This window comes from Macrobrachium nipponense, chromosome 6 (assembly GCF_015104395.2).
Source record: "Macrobrachium nipponense isolate FS-2020 chromosome 6, ASM1510439v2, whole genome shotgun sequence".
NCBI lineage: Eukaryota > Metazoa > Arthropoda > Malacostraca > Decapoda > Palaemonidae > Macrobrachium > Macrobrachium nipponense.
Window position 1 is genome coordinate 26800280 of NC_061108.1, and position 19950 is coordinate 26820229.

The following is a 19950-nucleotide window of genomic DNA, read 5'->3' on the forward strand; positions in this document are numbered from 1 at the left end:
CATTGCAAATTGATTTTATTTTCTCCACAATCTAACATTATTCTACATCTCTGCATAGCTTTATATGAAAACAGAGCTTGAGTAGGATAAAATCTTTCTTCTAATACTACAAACACTTCCTTAAAAGTTTTGTCTAAAATCTCTATGTTCAGTGTGACATTAACCAAAGCATTAATCTGTTTTCCTGCTATTCCTCTTTTAGTTCTACCAGGACATTGTATTTCTGAATCTGCAAGGCCTAAATGTTTTATTAAGGTTTGTTTATCTATAATATTTACTGTACTGCCTGTATCTAAAAGTATTGAGCATTGTTTACCATTAATTCTTGTTTGGATGATAGGTAAATCTTTCTGGCATATTTCCTTATCCTTCACTGAGAATACTCTCTCTCTATTTCCTTCAAAAGGCAACTTGAATGTATCTTCCTTACTTACAGTGACTATTTCATTCTCATTCTCTATTGGTAAGGAAGCTCTTTTGTACTACCCCTTTCTGTAATTGTCACTGCGTCTGATTATTATTATGGGGTGTACTAGCATTGTTGGTTGTATGATTATTATTAAACCAACATTTCTGGGTTAGGTGACCTGTTCTATTATAATTTGAACAATATCTTGGTCCCTACAATTTTGAGTTGTGTGGTTGGAATAACCACAATTGGCACAATTTTGTTCCTTCCTATTATTTTGTGTTCTATTTTCTCCTGGACTCTGACTATGGGTTGGCCTGGTTGAACTTTGATTCTGATTACCATTGTTTGGATTTCCCCTTTGCTGTTGAGTCCTATATCTACTATTTCTGTTTGCTTGGAAAAATTTTCCATTACTGTTCTTATGATTATTCCTAGGATCTTGTTTCCCTGGTTGTCTATGGTTGAAAAATCTAGATCTGTCTGGAACACTATCTGTCCTTCTCTGAAAAATATTCGTATTTCTACCTGTGTTTCCATTATTTACAAAACCTGTAAATTCTTTTGCTAGATTCAGTTCTCTTTTGCACAATTCCTTTTGCATGAACTTTAAAGCTGCGAGACTATCACTCTTGGGATTAGGTTCTTGTTTCTTAAAAACTTTTATCTTCCTCCCCGATAGCGTCATACTATCTTCATCCCGAGTAGCGTCATCTATACTATATCATGGGCTATGTAGTTTAATACCTCCCTTAAACTCACTAAATCTCCTACATCATCATTAAAAGCATTGAGATTGCCAATAATTATTCCTGTTCTCTTTAAATCAATAGTTAAGTTATGGATGGCATTCTCTACATCAGTATGAAGGTTTGCTGGACCATTACCATCATATTTCTGTTGTAAAAACTTACTGAGGTTGTACTGTCGATCTTGCTGAGTGATAGGCTCCCAAATTTCAAAACACACTTTCCTAAATTCTGCAAAAGTTTTAATTTCCTGGAACTTGAATGAATTTAGAGTCCGTTGCGCATCTCCCTTCTCTGAACTAACATAGAGTAAAGCTTCATCTATTTTCTTATGTTCATGGGTTATTCCACTGGATGAAATCCGACTTTCGGTATCTGCTATCCACTGCGATACTGAGTACGATTCCAATTTATTCTTTTCAGAATGACTTTTTCTACATTACCACAAAAGCGTGTAGCCTGTGCCATTCTAGAATACCTAGGTACTTGCAATGGGTTAGTACTGTTATTATGGCTAGTAACAATCACACTAGTCGTGGGTATATTTGCTACTGTCGAAAGTGGTACTCTGGGTGGACTCTTGCTATGCGATCGTCGTGGGGGAAAATTTGTCTGATTAATTAGTCTTGAGCGTCTGTCAGGGGTTGGGCGTAGACTATAATGGTCAAGTCTGGAGTTCTGCTACGTTGTAACCTGGTTATAATTTCATGAAAATTTCTATTCATTTCTTACTACAGCAGGACTACATACAATTTTAAAAAATTAGATGCATTGTTGTCCTTACATTATCTTCATGTTGGCAGAAGTCTGTGGTCCCTATCTTGCCTATATAATTTTCTTGTATGCTTACATCTAACGTTTTCTTCCTTCAATCTGGAAAAACATTAACATTAGTACATGCTGTTATTCCTTATTCACACCACTGCACTTTGTAAAACTGAATGAAAATATCTTTATGGTTCTAGATTTATCACACAACAACTAAGGAAGAAAAAAAAATTATTTTCTTTCACAAAATTTACGGCAAAAAAAATTTTTTCTCAAAAACTGATTATCATAAATTAATTTTATAAAAGCATTACTATTATCATTATGCAGTGCGGTGTGAGAAAATTCTAAATTAAAATTATCATCAGACGTTAATCTATTAGGATACTTGAAACTTTTTCTTCTTTCTTCGGTTTCTGGTTGCATCGAACAGTTCCGCGCTGCTCAATGAATTTTTCTGTTGCTGTTCTCTTTCGTTGCCGCTCTCTTTTGCTGTCGTCACCCAGTGCTGCCAATCAACACCGTTTGGGGAATTGTAGCGCTGTTTGGGAAATTGGGCACTATCCCTGCCATAACGATTGTTAGCGCTCTTATTTTGATTGAAGAATTCAGTCAATGGCTTGCCACGAAGCTCCGCTGCGCTGATTAAGTCTGTGTTATTAAGTCTTTTTCTTTTGTAGTTTTGGTTTGTATTTGTTTCCCTTTTAGTTTTGTTATATGGAGTATCTTTCAGCTATTTTGCTTGGTTGTTGAGTTTAGATCTCTCTTAGGAACTTATTGTTATACATTGTAGAATACTTAAGTGTTTCTGGACGTCTTGCAGATTTCTCAATTAGTTTAATACTTTTCACTGATTTACGTTCTCAGGAGGTTTTGGCATGGATTCGTTTCATTGGATTCTTGGCAAGTTAAACAGCACATTTTCTTTCTTAATTATTATTATAACACAAATTCACTGTCCAAAAATCACACAATTTACACAGGGTAACCGGAGTATCAACCGACACATGCTTTGCGTCCAGAGGTGAGTTCCTAACTAAAAAATTTTCTGTCCTGTCAACTGAGGTCTGAACCATCTTTCTGAATTTCAGACTCCTCCTCCTTTGCTACTGGAGAACACCCTAGTTTGTCTTAATTGGTTGATCTTGAACGCCTACAGTTTCCGGTTCCACCTCAGGGCGAATCCTAGTGGGTGCCGTGATCCATCGGAACCACCCACTTGATGGGTCAAGGTTCAACAATTACAACTCACCTCATCACATTTTGTTGTGTCGAAGGCGCAGGTTTTATGGTCTCACTTTTCAAACATCCTATTTTGCGTTCAGTTTCTACCTCTCCTTTGCCTTCATCTACCATAACAGTTACTCTACTAAGTAGATTTTCCTAGCTAATTTATTCCCTACATAATTATTTCTACATAATTATTTCTACAGACTTCTGCATTCTTAACACATTATGCTAACCCCAGGGTCTAGCATTTTAGGAGCCTCAGATGCAGAAACTGTGGTTTGTGCATATTGGGGCTGCTGTTCAGCAAATTTGGTTGCTTTCAGCAGATAAAGAGGATCAGTGATCAACTGTGAATGAACTGTATTGAGATACAACTTAAGAAAAAGTGACAAACAAGAGACCAAGTCATTACTACTAATACACATAGGGAACAGAAACCTACCACCATGAAACACTCAATCTCAGAGGTTACACCAAGAATTTTTAAAGCTTCAGGCTTGTTCAGCAAAGTTCCATCCACCTGAAGGGGAGGATGGGTGGGAAATCTGTACAAGATAAGCTAATCAGTAGTGTTTTTGTTTTATTGGAGTTCAGCCTCATAGCCCACCAACTATACCATTCCTTGATCTGGTTCATGTCATGATTGAGGCTGACGGCAGCTTCATTTCTCACTTGTATACACTAAAAATAACAGTGGACCAAGAAAACTAAAGATCCCATCCTCAGCAACTCTGTTGCCTACCTGTAAGGAAATCTTGAAGTAATCCTAAAACATATCCACCCACTCCAATATTCTGAAGTTTATAAATAAGTGCCTTGTGATTTACCAAATTGAAAGCAGCACTAAAATTTATCTGAATTTCTCTGCACTTATAAAAACCCTTACCAAGGTTCCCTCGCAAATGGCATGTCAAGTTTAAAAGAGGCTCTCAGGTATCCAGCTGCTTCCTGTATGCATATTGACTATCAGCTAACAATCCTGTAGATTCGACATATTTATATAGTGGCTTAAAAATAACTTTTTCACCAACTGAGGAGAGCACAGGGAGAATGGGGATTGGCCTGTAGTTACTGCAGTTTGCAGGTATGCCACTCTTTGAATACAGGCACTGTATTACTAAGTTTGTGCTTATTTGTAAAAATTACGTTGACATGAAAATCTATAGAATCTACAAAACTTGGGAGACAGCACTAGAAACTTTTTTTTTATAAACCAAGGGAAGAAACCATTGGGGTTCTCCCACCCAGCTATCAAGATAATCCAGAATTTTCTTAACATCCCTGGAGCAAAATGCAAATTTTGTAAGAATTTCAGGATAACAAGTATCAGGGAGAGGGACATCCTCAGCTGATTGCTTACCTTAAAAAGCTTGATGAAGCACATGACAGAGATGCTTTTTGCTTACTAGAGGGGAACAAAAGTTCATGTCCAGGATACTGTATCTCCAAAAGGTAATACGTATAGGTTAGTAACATAAAATACTACCCTTGATGGGAACCCTTTTCCAGCAAAAGAAGAAAGTTGTAAATGAATTAACTTCTGTCAGAGAACCAAGAAATTTAAATAGATGGAGCAAGTTATTGTGCCCTGACTAAAGTCTAATGAAATAAAAAAGACATTTTTAGGTAATAAGTCCTTCCAAAAAAAATCCATTCAGTGCTCAAACTATTGGGGAAAAAATGTACTTGCATAGGTCCTTGATGGCAGTTTAGAAGCCAGATATAGAATTAGATAACCATGGATTCACACTAATACGTATTAAGAGATTTTCATGGAAATTTGATTAACAAGGATATAAAATGTTCAAGAAAGAGATTGCAAAGAGAGAGAGAGAGAGAGAGAGAGGATGTACATTGTAATTGGGAATATACTGTAATCCAGTTGACTGTAAATTAGTGGCAAAATACATGAAAGGTGTGTTAAATGAACTTGACAGGAAGCGCTACGTATGTCTCAATATAGATCTTCCTGTCAGTCTGGAAAAAATGATAAAAACTTCTACAGCAATTGGAGTAGCAGTATTAAAAATGAGTGATGCATGTGTCACAGGATTTTAGCTGCTCAGTAAGCTGGACAGCAGGGATCATATGCAGAAAGGGTTTTATTAGACTTTGCCACTGAGGAATATCAAATATTATGGTAAACAGACCAACAGGAGGATATTGTGAATGATTTATTATCCAAGAACAATATGTTACATAATCTTAGTGTAACAGAAAATTATGGAAAAAGTGCCCATAGTATAATTTGATTTGAAGTACAAATTTCATTTAAAAAAGATTGCTCATAGAACTAAACTGTCAAGATTATAACCATTACAAAAGAAAAACAGCTAACAAAAGTGTAGTTATGCAGGTAGAGCAGATGTATAAATATACAGTAGTACTTTGGGAACTGAGAAAGGCACTTGAGTAATTTATAGTATATTTATGAAATGAAATGTGCAAAAGTATTTATGAAATGAGATGTGTAAAATACAGATAACACCATTGGTAAATATGAAAAACTTGAACCAAAATAAGCTACTAAGTCCAGATTTATTTCACTTGAGAGTGGTCAAGGAAGTAGAGGAAGTAATCACTCATCACTTGTTACACATATAAAGCATCCTTGGAGAAAAGAAAACAGTTAAGAGTTGGAAAATTGAAAAAGATGTCTATGTCCAAGATTGGTTCTAATGTGAGAGGTACATATAACATAGACTACAGGAATCTATAAATCTTAGGTGTAAAACCAAACCAGATAAAAAATTGGAAATGGGACTAAAACGATACAACACCATTAGACTTCTTTCATGACAAGTTTAATAATTGTCATAAAAGTAGAGGAATAGGCATACCCGTATTGGATTTCCAGAATAGTTGACAAGGTGTCTTAAGATTAGTATTGGGAAAGGTAAGGAGTCTCGGTGTCAGATAAAGTAGGAGATTGGACAGGAGAGAGGTTAATTAATAGAAATCGGAAATCTCTTTCATCAATGGAACTTCCTCTCATTAGCCAAAGCCACAATATTGTGCCTCAGTTTGTTTCTTGGTCCTTTGTTTCGTATATCTAAATGACTTGTGCATAACGATGGTGAAATAAGCAAGTTTACTGATGACACAAACGTAGGTATCAGAGCTGATAATGATAATAAAGTGGTTGCAAATGGTCAATAAAATGGCAGATGCCATTCAACTTAATAAATGCAAAGTTATGGATATAGGTTATAAAAACAACAATGCCATGTGCATTTCTCATCAATTGAAAGATTAGGTGTCATTATCACCCTCCTGTTACTATTTTACAGATAATGTTTTTGTGATGGAATATGTGTGATTTATTAAATAATTGGAGTTGAGTGTGCATATAATTCTTGGTGTGCCTTCCAGGTTTCTGTCAAATTAGGTGGTGGAGATGGTTTTGTAACTGCTCTTGTGGTTTCTGAACGCCGGCGACATATTTTCAAGGTGAGCACTGGATCAGCTGAATTGGACACACTCCTTGGAGGGGGAATAGAAAGCATGGCCATAACTGAAGTCTTTGGGGAATTCCGAACAGGCAAGACACAGTTATCTCACACACTCTGTGTTACTGCTCAGTTACCCAATGAAGCTGGAACATACACAGGTGGAAAGGTTTGTATTTTTCTTTTACATTTTGAGTTAAACTTTTATAATTTATTGTTAGAGGGAATTATTTAGTTGTTTATTCAAATGTATCAAGTCCTTCCCATTTTTGGCCATATCTCAAGATCTTTTAAGCGTCTTTTGTGGTTTTAATTTTTTCTTCATAGTCTTTATTACATAGTATGCAAATTCTAGTTTTCAGTTTTCCTTTTCTTCATCCTATTCTTTATGGGAAATCTTTCTGTAAAGTTTAGAACTCGATTATTTCAGTGCAGGCAGTCCCCGGTTATCGGCAGATGTTCCATTCCCGATGGCGCAGCAATAACCGAAAATCGGCGATAAAAGCACAGATCCCCTCCGGTTATCAGCTCTGATTACCAGGGACCGACACTGTGGGGGTCAGAGCGGAAAAGCAGGGATCAACGCCGAAAAAATCAGTTATCGGCATCACTAGTCAAGTGCCATAAAACTGGATCGCTGATTACCTGGGACTGCCTGTATTAGCCTTTTCAGTATGTCTGCAGAAAATGAGCTTATTTTCACGTGTTAACAGTAAGTCAGTTATAACCAATTTTAGTGATGAATTGAACACTGTTCATAAAGTTTAACATTCTATAAAATGTTAAATATTATATTTTAACTTCAGTAAAATGTTATCCATTTGATGAACAACAAAATATTAACTGATAATGAAATTAGTATAAAAAATGCGTGGAAATCCACATTTGTGAAATTTTCTGTAACCGTATTCCAAAAGGAAAAATCATGCAAATTAAAGGTAAATAGAAAGCTCATGTTTAAAAACAAACATATGACATTGGATTTATTCATTTATGTTTCTGTTCATATGAACTTTAGAGATCTGAGTTTACTCATCATAATTGACACAAATAAAAATCTAATCTAAACAATGCAGATCTGTAGTAACATACGTTTAGGTTCTTTGACACCAAAATTTTCATGGTTCATATTCAAAACAAACCTTCGGTCTTAACATTAGGATAATACTAGCGCCAAACTGGAAACCGGTAGTATTAATAAAAACTTGTATGATCCAGGGACTATTGGCATCTGTACCAGGTCATGGGGCATTGTAGTTCCCAGAATGCCTTGGACGTCCCGTGATCTATCAGTTACTTTCCTATTGCTTTAAGATAGGACGTGATTACTTTCTATCTTTAAAGCCGGTTTAGTTTGCCCATTTAATTTCGTAATTTTCCTTTTTATTTCTCTGGGTGATTTCACTGTGGATGTGATCTGCTAGGTGTGTGTATGTCGTGATATATGGAGAATTATGCGAGAATTTGGTCGATCCAATGCCTCGCAGAATTGGAAATTCGCAGATTTCAAAACACCTTATGGGATATGTTATAGGAATAATTCCATCAGGGCCAAGGCAAACAGCAACTTACCCAGTCAAACTTTTTTATACCACCCATTTTCAATACTTTCTGTGTACTATACTGTAATTTTTTCTAATATGAAATTGTTCTTATGGATAAATAAAACATTAAACAGGTTTTAATAACTTGAAAAAGTTTTAAATTACACACAGAATGGTGAAAACTCCCACACGTAAACAATGCCCCCATTGGGTGCAAGTGTACTGTATGATACAGTCATTTCCTTTAAAAAAACCTTTTGGATGGAATTTCCTCTACCTATCCTTTGCCAAAAAACCTTCAAACTCCTCTATCTCATCCCCCATGAAGAGTTCTTCTGATGAAAGAAGGCCTTGTGAACTATTTGAGGTTTCGGGGACTAGCATCATGTGTGTCTTCACTCCCGTTGGGCCTAACAAACCTGGTTATGAGCGCCTGTCTGTTTATTTGTCCGGCACATTCACTATGTAGTCATTTTCATGTAAATTTATTCTACGATAAAGAAGAACTGATGAAAATTCAAAATTTTTTATGAATTTACAATTTCTTCAAAAGAAATGATAAAAAGTCAAAATTCAACATGAAATGACAGTTCCTTGAAAAGTTTAGATAGAATGATTCTCTCTCTCTCTCTCTCTCTCTCTCTCTCTCTCTCTCTCTCTCTCTCTCTCTAGTAGTGCCATTTGCTGTGCACAGTCCGATTAATCAACCGATATCATGCGTTTAACATACAACTAGAAAATGAATTATATCTAGAAGTGTTCGCAATTTTTTGTTGATAAGATTAGTGTGAGAATAGTAGGATAAAGCGTCTACTAAGTTAGTTTATCGAGTGAAATATTGTAAATTCGATCAGGATAGCAGTAAGCTCCAACTGTGGAAAGCAATGGCGAAATCTCACTTGCCTTGCAGATAGGCAATATGATGAGTTAGCAAGAAGGGAGCTGGCATTTTTCATCTATGAGATCAATAACAGCCCTAACCAAAAAGATGCAAAAGTATTCATAGACATATTGGAAGGATATGATCCTTCAAACTGGAACAAGTCAGCAGAAAATATGAAAATAATTGAAGGAGTACCAAATAAAATTCAAGCGGTCAAGAGACTTATAAAGAAAATTTACATCAATCAACACATTCCAACAAAGAAAATGAATAAGGTGAACATTGTGAATATACTAATTGATGCAATAGGAAAAAGAATGCCTAAAGCATGCAAACTGTGTAAGGTGGGGTATAGCATTGTAAATTCACAAAACCTGATCAGGAAATGCTATGCATGCAACATACTCAATGTGCAGAAGTCCAGCAAAATACAAGTAAGGGTACAAGAATATTTTGCTCGACATGTATATCATGGATAGATAATTAAATTGAGACTAAATGTGCAAATAGTAGAGGATGAAGATGAGGAAGAGGAAGAAGAGGAAAAGGAAAAGAAGAAAATAAAACTGAAATGATAGAAAAAAATAAGGAAAACAAAGAGTATGGATGCAGAGATACTCATAGGTACTACATATGAGGCAATACAGCAGCATACATACGATGAAATAAATTACAACCTGACAACACAAAACAAAATCCCGAAGAGGCTTTACCCAGATCTTCATACTGATGGGAAAGAGCAAGAAAAAGAAAAGAAAAGGAAGACACAATCAGCACCCTTTTGAAAAGAGGGAATTGCAGATTCGGTGAAAGATGTTACTACAAACATCCCAAGGTATGTCACAATTATGAGATTTATGGCAAGTGTGCATACCTAGACGGCTATGAGGTTGAATGCAGAGATCTACATCCAAAAATATGCAAAAACTTAAAAGAAGGAAAAGGATGTAAGTTCAACAAAAAATGTAAATATATGCACCCTGTAGCCATGAATCAAAATCAGTTGAATAATAAACTCCAAAATATAAAAGAAACAAACAAAGAAAGGAACAAAGGACATGAGGTGAAGGGAAAAAACAAGCCATCACTGCGCTATGGAATGTCAGCATTGAGAATGCAGCATCAGTTCCAAGATAGAGTGCAAGGAACAAGCACTGTACTATATAGATGCCAGGGGATGGTGCAGATACGTAGAAAATTGCAGATTCATACACAAAATTAGTAATTATGAAGAAGGAAGATCAAATATATTGGAAAAGTTGGATTTTTTAATGTTAAGAGTTTCTAGAAATGAAGAAAAGAGCAACAACATACCAGAACAGGAAAGAGACATGGAAAAATCCTTATTATTACCCATATTAAATGAAGGTGATAACATGCAAACCATCATAGTGATGAATGCGGAGGGTTTAGTTACGAATAACTCAAAAAGAAAAATAGAGTTCTTAGAAGAACTAACCCAAACTGAAAAAAAGAATAGATATAATGAATATAAGTGAAACCTGGTATTCCCAAGAGACTGGTAATGATGATCAGATAAAGGGGTTCCAAACTTATAGATTAGATAGAAAAAATAGAAATCAAGGGGGAACCGCGGCATATGGGAGAGACATAAAACAAGGAAAAATATATGAGAAATATAGTAACTCAGAATGTGAATTAAAAGCGATAGAATTTGAATCTGAAAAATTAATGAACATAGTAATATATAGACCCCTAATACTAAAGAGTTTGACACAATAATAGACAAAATTGGATGATATACGTATGTAGAAATCACAAAGACTGGACGTAGAATGGAAAGAACGAATAGGAGGTTGTGGTTGTATTTATACATATAAAGAGAGTAATAGTAATTCAGAAAAAAAGAGGCAATTTAAAAAGCTATTAGATATGCTACTAAAATACAACATTCAACAAATAAATCACCTGCCAACAAGAAAGGAAAATACTTTAGACCTAGTATTTGTGAACCAGGTGAATTATGTTAAAGAAATAATAGTTTATAATGCGAGTATTTCAGACCATAATGTCATAGAATTAACAGTCCATTCCAAAGCAAGTGAAAACAGATAAGCAAGAGATGAAAAAATGGGAAGGATATGGAAAATACAATTTCTACAGTAAGAATATAAAATGGTCAGAAATAAATGAAGAATTAAACAAAGATTGGGATAACATATTCGTAAGTGATGATATAGTACAGGTAAATACAGATATATTATGTAAAATATCAGAGAAAATATTTGATAAATATATACCGAAGAAGAAAAAAAAACATCAGTCATGCATACCAAGAGACAGAAGGATTGTGTTCCAGAAAATCAGGAAGTGGAAAAAAGGTCTTGCCAAAGAAAAGAATGCATGGAAAATGATAGAAAATGCAGAACAAAAGATTATACAATCAAAAGAAAATGAAAAATGGGACTTGGAAGAAAAAACCCCGGTAAATATCAAGCAAAACCCCCAAACTATTGTACTCGTGCGAAAAAGATGAATAAAAGAAGAATAGAAATAGGCCCCCTAAGAAATGAAGGGAGATTAATGAATGAAAAAAAGGAATTATGCAACATATTAGCAGAAAGATATAAGGGAGGATTTACCCCTAGAATTGATAATGAAGGTAATGATATAGAAATAAGGGATGAAGAAAATAGTGAATATTTATCTCATAGATGTTAACCCTTGAACGCCTAAGGGGTATAAAAAAAATCGTCTCCCGTATGCCGAGGGGTCTCTGAGTGAGCGCCGAAGCGGAGAGAACTTTTTTTCAACCACAGCACACTTAGTTTTCAAGATTAAGAGTTCATTTTTGGCTCCCTTTTTTGTCATTGCCTGGAGTTTAGTATGCAACCATCAGAAATGAAAAAAATATCATTATCATATATAAATAATGCGATATATGATAGCGCGAAAACAAAATGTCATATGTAATTGTATTTAAATCGCACTGTGAGCAAAACAATTAAAGCTAACGAGTTACTTTTTTTCGTTGTATTGTACACTAAATTGCAATCATTTTGGTATATAACACATTGTAAAACGATCAAAGCAACACAGAGAAAATATTATAACAAAATGATGCATGAATTCGTAACACGCGGACGTAAAAAAATGTTTTTTTCAAAAATTCACCATAAATCTAAATATTGTTCTAGAGATTTCCAATTTATTTCAAAATGAAGACAAATGATTGAATATTACTATACTGTAAGAGTTTTAGCTTACAATTGCAGTTTTCGAACATTTCGGACGAGTTAAAGTTGACCAAATGTCGAATTTTTTAATATATATTTTTTATATGCAAATATTTTGAAAATGAAAAAAGCTACAATCTTCAATTATTTTTTGTTGTATTCTACATAAAATTGTGCACATTTTCATATATAAAACTCGATGAAACGCCTAATATGAAATGGAGCAAATATTCCGAGAATGCGTCTTACGCATTTCGGAGATTTGTGGCGGAGAATCCGCACGCAGAGGGAAGGAAAGTTTTTTTTCAAAAATTCACAATAAATCTAAATATCGGCTAGAGACTTCGAATTTGTTTCAAAATGAAGATAAATGACTGAATATTACTAGACTGTAAGGGGTTTAGCTTACAATTGCATTTTTCGACCATTTTGGTAGAGTCAAAGTTGACCAAACGTGGTTTTTTTTCTATTTATCGAGATTTATATGCAAATATTTCGAAAATTAGAAAAGCTACAACCTTCAACTATTTATTGTTGTATTTTTACATGAAATTGTGCACATTTTCATATATGAAACTTTATGTAACGGCTAATTTAAAATGGCGCAAACATTACGACAATCGCACGTATGATTTTTTCGGAAGTTACCGTGCGGACGAGTATGCGACATTATAGCTAGGTCCAAAAGAGCTAGGCCCAAAAGAGCTAGTACAATTGAGCTAGTGCGACAAAATGGCTAGTTCCATAATAGCTAGTACCAAAATCGCTCAAATGTATAACAAAAGTTATACATTTGAGCTGGTACAAAAAGAGCTGTTAACCAAAATAACTAGTTTCAAGAAAATGGAGTGTTATTTCTACTTCATTTTTTCTTTTAATCTTTTTCTTATCTATGGAGAAAAAAGTTAGTAGTATTCCACCCTTCATCATGAAAGTTATAAAGTCCCAGAAAGGAAAAGATTTACTTAGCTACAATGGATATTTGTACCGAAAAAATACAACAAACAAAACCAGCCAGAACTGGAGATGTGTAATGAAGGATTGTAGAGGAACATTGAAAACTGCGCCGAGCTACCAAGAAAAGTGTGAAGTAAAAATTGGACAAGAACATAATCATGCCCCAGATCCCGCGAGGCAAAGTGTTAGAATTGCTTTAGGGAAAATGAATGAGCAAGCTTCAAATTGTAGTGCACCACCACGAAGAGTTATTGCTGCTGTTATACAAGAGCTGGATGATGAAGCAATGGCTAATGTCTCAAAAAAAAGAGCGCTCCAAAAACGTATTTAACGTAGACGTAAGGTTGAAGGCCATTTTCCTGAACCTTTATCAAGTAACGAATTGATAATTCCAGAAGAATTTAAAACTTTTACTAATAACGGAAATACAGAACCCTTCTTACTGAGTGATGTAACAAGTGATTCAAAACGAATAATCATATTTCTGGGCTCAGCTCGTGTCGCTGCGCGAAATATCCTTTAATCTATTATTTCTAGGGTAAATGTACTAACACATACCAGAGAATAAATAAAATAAAGAAAAAGGTCAGTATAACTGACTCGCTCACCCTCCAAGAGGGTGTCGGTATGAACACTAGGCGAGTGAGACCACTACCACGAGCCAAATACCAATAGAAATCTCCCACAACAAAAACCCTCCATGAGGAGAGCCGACCCACAGAGTGAGCAGCTCGTACTACTACTACTCCATCCCATGCTGCCGACTGCTGCGCCTCTAGTGGCCATCCTTTTCAGTTAGCACCTCACGAGCAGACGTGATATTTTTCTCTCTGTGTTTTTTGTGCCCTTTCGTTGGATTTATCTATGATGGAGCGTGCAGCTATTTGCAGCAGCTAAGTTAAGTACTCAGTATATGGTTAGTTGGTTTTTTCCGGCCCTCGGTCAGTATTTGCCGTTTTTTAGGTATAAATACGTACTCGGGGTCGGAAGCATGGCAGCATGGTTCTGCCGCGTGGTGGGTTCGTTCTCGGTCTCCCATACCTAGAACATCCCATTCTCTATGTACGCTCTATATTTATTATCCCTGTTTTTACTTAGGGTACTGTCTACTCAGGTTTGTCATGCATGCATGTCTTTACCTTATGTAGGCTTCTTCTTTCCAGACCCTAGTCCCGGCTCTTAGTATCGGCCTCTGACTAGCTTTGAGTGGTAGACTTTCCTTCGGGTTAGTCATTACCACTCCTGGATTTTTTCTCCTACTTTATTGTTTTCTTTCTTTTATTTTATTTTATTATACCATGTATTTTGTTATGGTTAGGTTAGTTGGGCGTCTGGCTTAGCCTAGGTCCTGGCTCCTTGAGCCCATGCTACCGCTTTTCAGTTCAGTTGCTTCCCGATAGCATCTCTCTGATCAGTCGGTTTTGGCCCAGTGGGTCTCTATGCTACCGCTTTTCAGTTCAGTTGCTTCCCGATAGCATCTTCTCTGATCAGTGGTTGGTCCTAGGTTTAGTTGTCTATTTTAGCCTTACCGTCTCGTGGTCACTACGCCGATCGCCGAGACAGCCAGGACGCCTTGCCCAGTCCCTTCCCCCCTCCTCCCGCTCTTCCATAGAGTCGGGGGAGGGTGGGGCAGTCTGCCCACGCTCTCTCCTCATACCGAGCATGCCTCCCTCTCCCCCCAGGCGGAGGGGCCAGGGAGACGGGACAGACCCAGACTGGACGCGACCTCTCCGCTTCTCGGTCCGGCCCGGTGGTGATGTGATGGGGGGTACTGGCCTTTCCCCCCATCCGTTGCTTCCTTGTCGCTCCGGTTTGCTCGAGCCTGTTTGTCTCCTCGCTCTTCCCGACCTTGCTAGGTCTCCTTTCATGATCGGAGTCCTGGCATCCAGCGGGAAGTTGTTTTGTCCACCCAGTAGGGTGGACCCGGAACATACAGTGGGTCCCTGCTAACCGTACCGTATTGCTGAGTTACTACACTCGCTACGCACTGGACTTGCTCCGGTTCGTTTGAGTTTTAGGTTTAAGAGTTATTAGATTAACTATAAGTTTATCTTAAGTACCTTAAACCTTTTCCCCCCTCCCCTACATGTTTTACCGGATTCTCCGGGATTATAGCCTATTCAGGCGGGGCAGGGGTGGGTTATGCTCAAATTTTTTCCGAGCTCCGGCATGCAACGGAGTTCTTCTGTCCTTTAGCCTGTAAGTGTTATTCTTTAAGATACTCATGTGTCTTCCCACTTACAGGCCACCAACTGTGAGCATTCGGGATGCGCCGCCACACTTCAGGACCCATGTGGACACGAAGTTTGCCGGTCCATGCTCCATGCGCGACTCGCACGGGGACATCCAGGTCTGGACCATGAGACGTGTACCATATGTTACGATCTGGTGAGCCAGCTTTTAGAAGGGGTGAGTATTCCATCTCCGGTAGCTGCTCCGCTTCTGTTTTAGTGCTTAAGTTTTCATCATCCACTTTAACTTAAGGCATCTAAGTTTAAGTTATATTTAAGTTTTAGTGATTCTTAAATCTAACCTACGCCTCTCTTCCAGGCGCCGGCAGTGAAGGATACCGCACTGGCAAACCTGCGGGCCTGGGTCGGCGGTTTTTGGGAAGAACGCCGCCAAGGGTATGCCTTACACTTTGGAAGAAGCGGTTGGCGCTGTTAATCTTCCCCGGAGGCAAGGCGACAGGATACGTCGTCCCAGTAGAGGTGGCCCCTACTATCGCCTTCATCCAACAACAGCTGGCTGCCTCATTAACTGATCAAGACCAGGATATCTCCACAGACGTCGCGACTTTAGATATTAATGTAGAACCTATGGTAGGTTGTAGACGACCTGTTGGTCGAGGTAAGTAGGGTGGACACCCAAGGGTCACCCTTGGGTGTGACTGTTTCTTCTACTCCTGCAACCTCTCCATCCTTCCAAGGGTTTACGGGGTGATGAATTATATACTCCTCCTGACGCTTCGGTTAGACCTAAGGTCAAGGGTCAAGCAGTGAAATCCTTGTCTAAGACGTCGTCGTCGTCTAAGAAGTCGACTTCGGCGTCATCCTCCTCACGTAAGTCTCCGGCTGCGAATCCCGGAGCAGACAAGTCTAAAACTTCTAGCTCCGGCTCTAAGTCCTCGAGGAGTAAATCCTCCAGAGAGAGATCTCGCACCCTGGCAGAGTCACCAGTTCCGCTACCCTTGGTTCCGATTCAGAGCCACCCCTCCACCTCCGCAGCAGCTCCGGCCTTGGCTCCTCCAATGCTGGCCTGTTGCAAACAGGTGGGCGACCTGGTTGGGTCCCTAAAGAGTAGCATGGAGCAAATGACTCTCGTCTGTCGCGATAGGATTACTTCCCAGGACTCCATTATAGCCGGACTGAGAGAAGTTCCTCTAGCCTCTCCTTCACTTTCCAATACGAGTGGAACTCAGCTTCCTCCGTATGACTCGCTACCTCCGTTCTCGATGAACAATCCATGGAGAGTAGCGTCATACGCCCCTTCCAAGACGGTCTCATTCCATACCGGAATTCGGAACTCGAAGGATAGAGGACTTCGAGTTCTTCCCGGTAGACCTCCAGCCTCCGTTCATAGGCTACGCAAGGCTTACAGCTTTAGCCATGGTTCGGGATGATAGGGTGCCTAAGGAGACAGTCCTCTTATTCACGAGACCCAGGCTCAGAGAGAATGGCTCAGATGTTTTAGAGGACATGGATTGTTCCAATACCAGGATACAACCTTTCAAGAGTCCCTTTACCATTTTCACAATGGATGAGAGTACCCCGCTCCCGTTCCTGACAAAGATCGCGAGGTCTACCATCCCAGCGGCCCAGAAGGGGGACCCCATGCCTCAATTGAGGAAGCAGATCCCACATCTCCGTTGCTCCCTCAGCCGGAGAATTGTGGGAGGACTTGCCAAACACCTTCTCAGCTGGCAAACTCAAACCGGACTGTGCTATGGAGCAGTTTGGTGGAAAAAAGCTACCCAGGCTCCCAGAATAGCCTTATTCAGGCTGAATTTGACGCAAAATCGCGACTAGCCAGATCAATTAACTCTATGGCTATGTCCGAGGTAGCTTAGCAACCATAGCTTATGGCTCAGAACCGCTTTTTAAGCTCATGACCAAAGCACTGACTCAAACGGTACAGTCGGATATGTTTGAGTTTGCCACTGCTAGAACGAATTATTGTCGGAAGCAATGTCCCTAAGAAGAGGCAACCATTCGACATGAAACCGAATAGGTTGCTCTCGTCTAACATCTGGGGAGCAGATCTTTCCCGATCCCAGAAGCTATGGTGAAGGAAGTTCAGTCAGAGGCTACGAGGCTGAACCAGAGCCTTAAGGACCGTTGGGGCCTTACAGCTAAGAGGAGACAAGACCTAACACCTAAAGGTAAGGGTCGGGGGAAACCTAGGCGCTTCCATCCTTACCAGAAGAAGCAGTCACGCTTTCCTCAGCAAGTTCCAGCGGTGCCCTTAGTGCAAAACAGCCCAACCTTCCACCTCTAAGGCTCAATCACAGCCAATTTATGTGATATCCCCTCAACCTCAGCCCTCCACCTCTTACGCCATCTCTCCAGCTTACAATCAAGCCTTCGAGAGTCAAGCTTCACAGAAGTATGACCGCTCGGGGTTAAGGAGGCAGAGGTAAGCGTTCCTTTCGTGGGAGAGGATCGGGAGGCCCCTTTAACAGGGGAAAGCACTTCAGAGGAGGCCGAGGAGGTTACCAGAACCAATGAAGAACTTCAGGTAGGAGGGAGGCGTGTTTCCACTTTCGCCACCGGTGGAACTTCAGCGAATGGGCTCAGAGCATAGTGTCAAAAGGCCTGGGTTGGAGCTGGTTGACGAACCCACCTCCATCCAGACCTTTCCGTCAACTTCCTTCCAAGGAATTGACAGAGTACGCAGAGGACCTCCTTCAGAAAGGAGCTATAGTGAGAGTCAAGAGATTAAAATTTCAAGGTCGCTTGTTCAGCGTGCCAAAGAAAGGCTCACAAAAAGAAGTAATCTTAGACTTGTCCCGCTTAAACTTAGCATCGCTGCGACAAGTTCAAGATGCTCACGATCTCACAGGTGCGGACCCTACTTCCCCGTGGGGCCGTCACCACCTCTATCGATCTTACAGACGCCTACTATCATATCCCTATTGCAAGACACTTCCGTCCATATCTGGGTTTCAAAGATAGGAGACCAGACATTTCTCTTCAAGGTAGTTTCCCTTCGGGACTCAACGTGGCACCCAGTGTATCACGAAACTAGCGGAAGTGGTAGTGCAACTCATAGATCACAAGGATTATGGTAGTAGCGTATCTCGACGATTGGTTGATCTGGGCTTGCCAACAGTCGAGGAATGCAACAGAGCCACACTGAAAGTGATTCAGTTCCTGGAATATCTAGGCTTCAAGATAAACAGGACCAAGTCAAGACTCACTCCAGAGTCAGACTTTCAGTGGCTGGGCATTCAATGGAACTTATCCTCCCATACTCTGTCGATTCCATCAACCAAAAGGAAAGAAATAGCGAAGTCAGTCAAGCAATTTCTAAGTCACAAACTGGCGTCAAGGAGAGCTCAGGAGAGGTCTGGGTTCTCTCCAGTTTGCATCAGTGACAAACGTCTTAATGAAAGCCAAACTGAAAGACCTAACCAGAATCTGGCGCTCACGAGCAAATGTCAGGAGTTCCAGGGACAAAAACTAATACCTCAGTCCCTCTGATTCTAAAGAATCGACTTCAGCCGTGGGCGAAAGTCAAGAATTTGTCAGTGTCAGTACCCCTTCAGTTCCCCTCCACAGGGATTACCATCCACACAGACGCGTCCTTAAGCGGTTGGGGAGGGTATTCCCAGGTCCAAAAGGTTCAAGGAACTTGGTCACCTCAGTTCAGTCAGTTCCATATAAACGTACTGGAGGCAATGGCAGTGTTCTGACTCTAAAAACGGTTGCGCCCACCCAAAGTACTCCAACATAAAGCTAGTCTGGACAGCGCAGTGGTAGTACATTGTATAAACAGAGGAGGCTCCAAGTCACGTCATCTAAATCATGTGATGGTAGCCATCTTCTCCCTGCAGACAAAGTTCAGTTGGCATCTCTCCTCATCACATAGCTGGAGTGGAGAAACGTCATAGCAGACGCGTTATCCCGATCAGTACCCCTAGAGTCGGAATGGTCTTGGACAAAAACAGTTCGTTCCAATGGATCCTTCAAAAGAGTCCCAGGGCTACAGGTGGATCTCTTCGCATCCCAAGCGAATCACAAGTCTACCTGTTACGTAGCCCCCAACCTGGACCCTCTGGCCTATGCCACGGACGCCCATGGCTCTGGACTGGAACAAACTGGAAGAAGATTTATGTTCTTTCCTCCAGTGAATCTTCTCATGAAAGTGTTAAACAAACTCAGGACGTTCAAGGGTCAAGTGGGCTCTAGTAGCCACAGACTGGCCGAAGAGCAATTGGTATCCCCATAATTCTGGAGCTGGGCCTTACGTCCTCTCGGATCCCCAATCCCAGGCTCTCCCAGTCAGTACAAACGAAGACTGTGTTCGCTTCCTCAGGGATTCTCAAAACCCTAACTTATGGATTTCATGAAGTTTGCGGCAAAAAAGAGATGCGAATATTGACCCTCAGAATATTCTCTTCTTGGAATCCGATAAAAGGGATTCAACTTTGAGACAGTATGATGCTGCCGTCAAAAAGTTAGCAATCTTCCTGAGAGAATCTGATATTAGAATCATGACAGTTAATTCAGCTATATCCTTTTTCAGATCCTTATTTGAAAAAG

General features: G+C 39.5%; 1 protein-coding gene across 1 annotated transcript in view; it reads left to right on the forward strand.

Annotated features, from left to right (window-relative positions):
- Positions 1-19950, forward strand: part of LOC135216812 (meiotic recombination protein DMC1/LIM15 homolog) — a 284123-nt gene that overhangs the window by 241186 nt on the left and 22987 nt on the right. The window contains exon 3 of the mRNA XM_064252311.1: positions 6529-6774. Within this exon, the coding sequence (XP_064108381.1) occupies positions 6529-6774 (246 nt within the window). The remainder of the gene's footprint in view (positions 1-6528; positions 6775-19950) is intronic.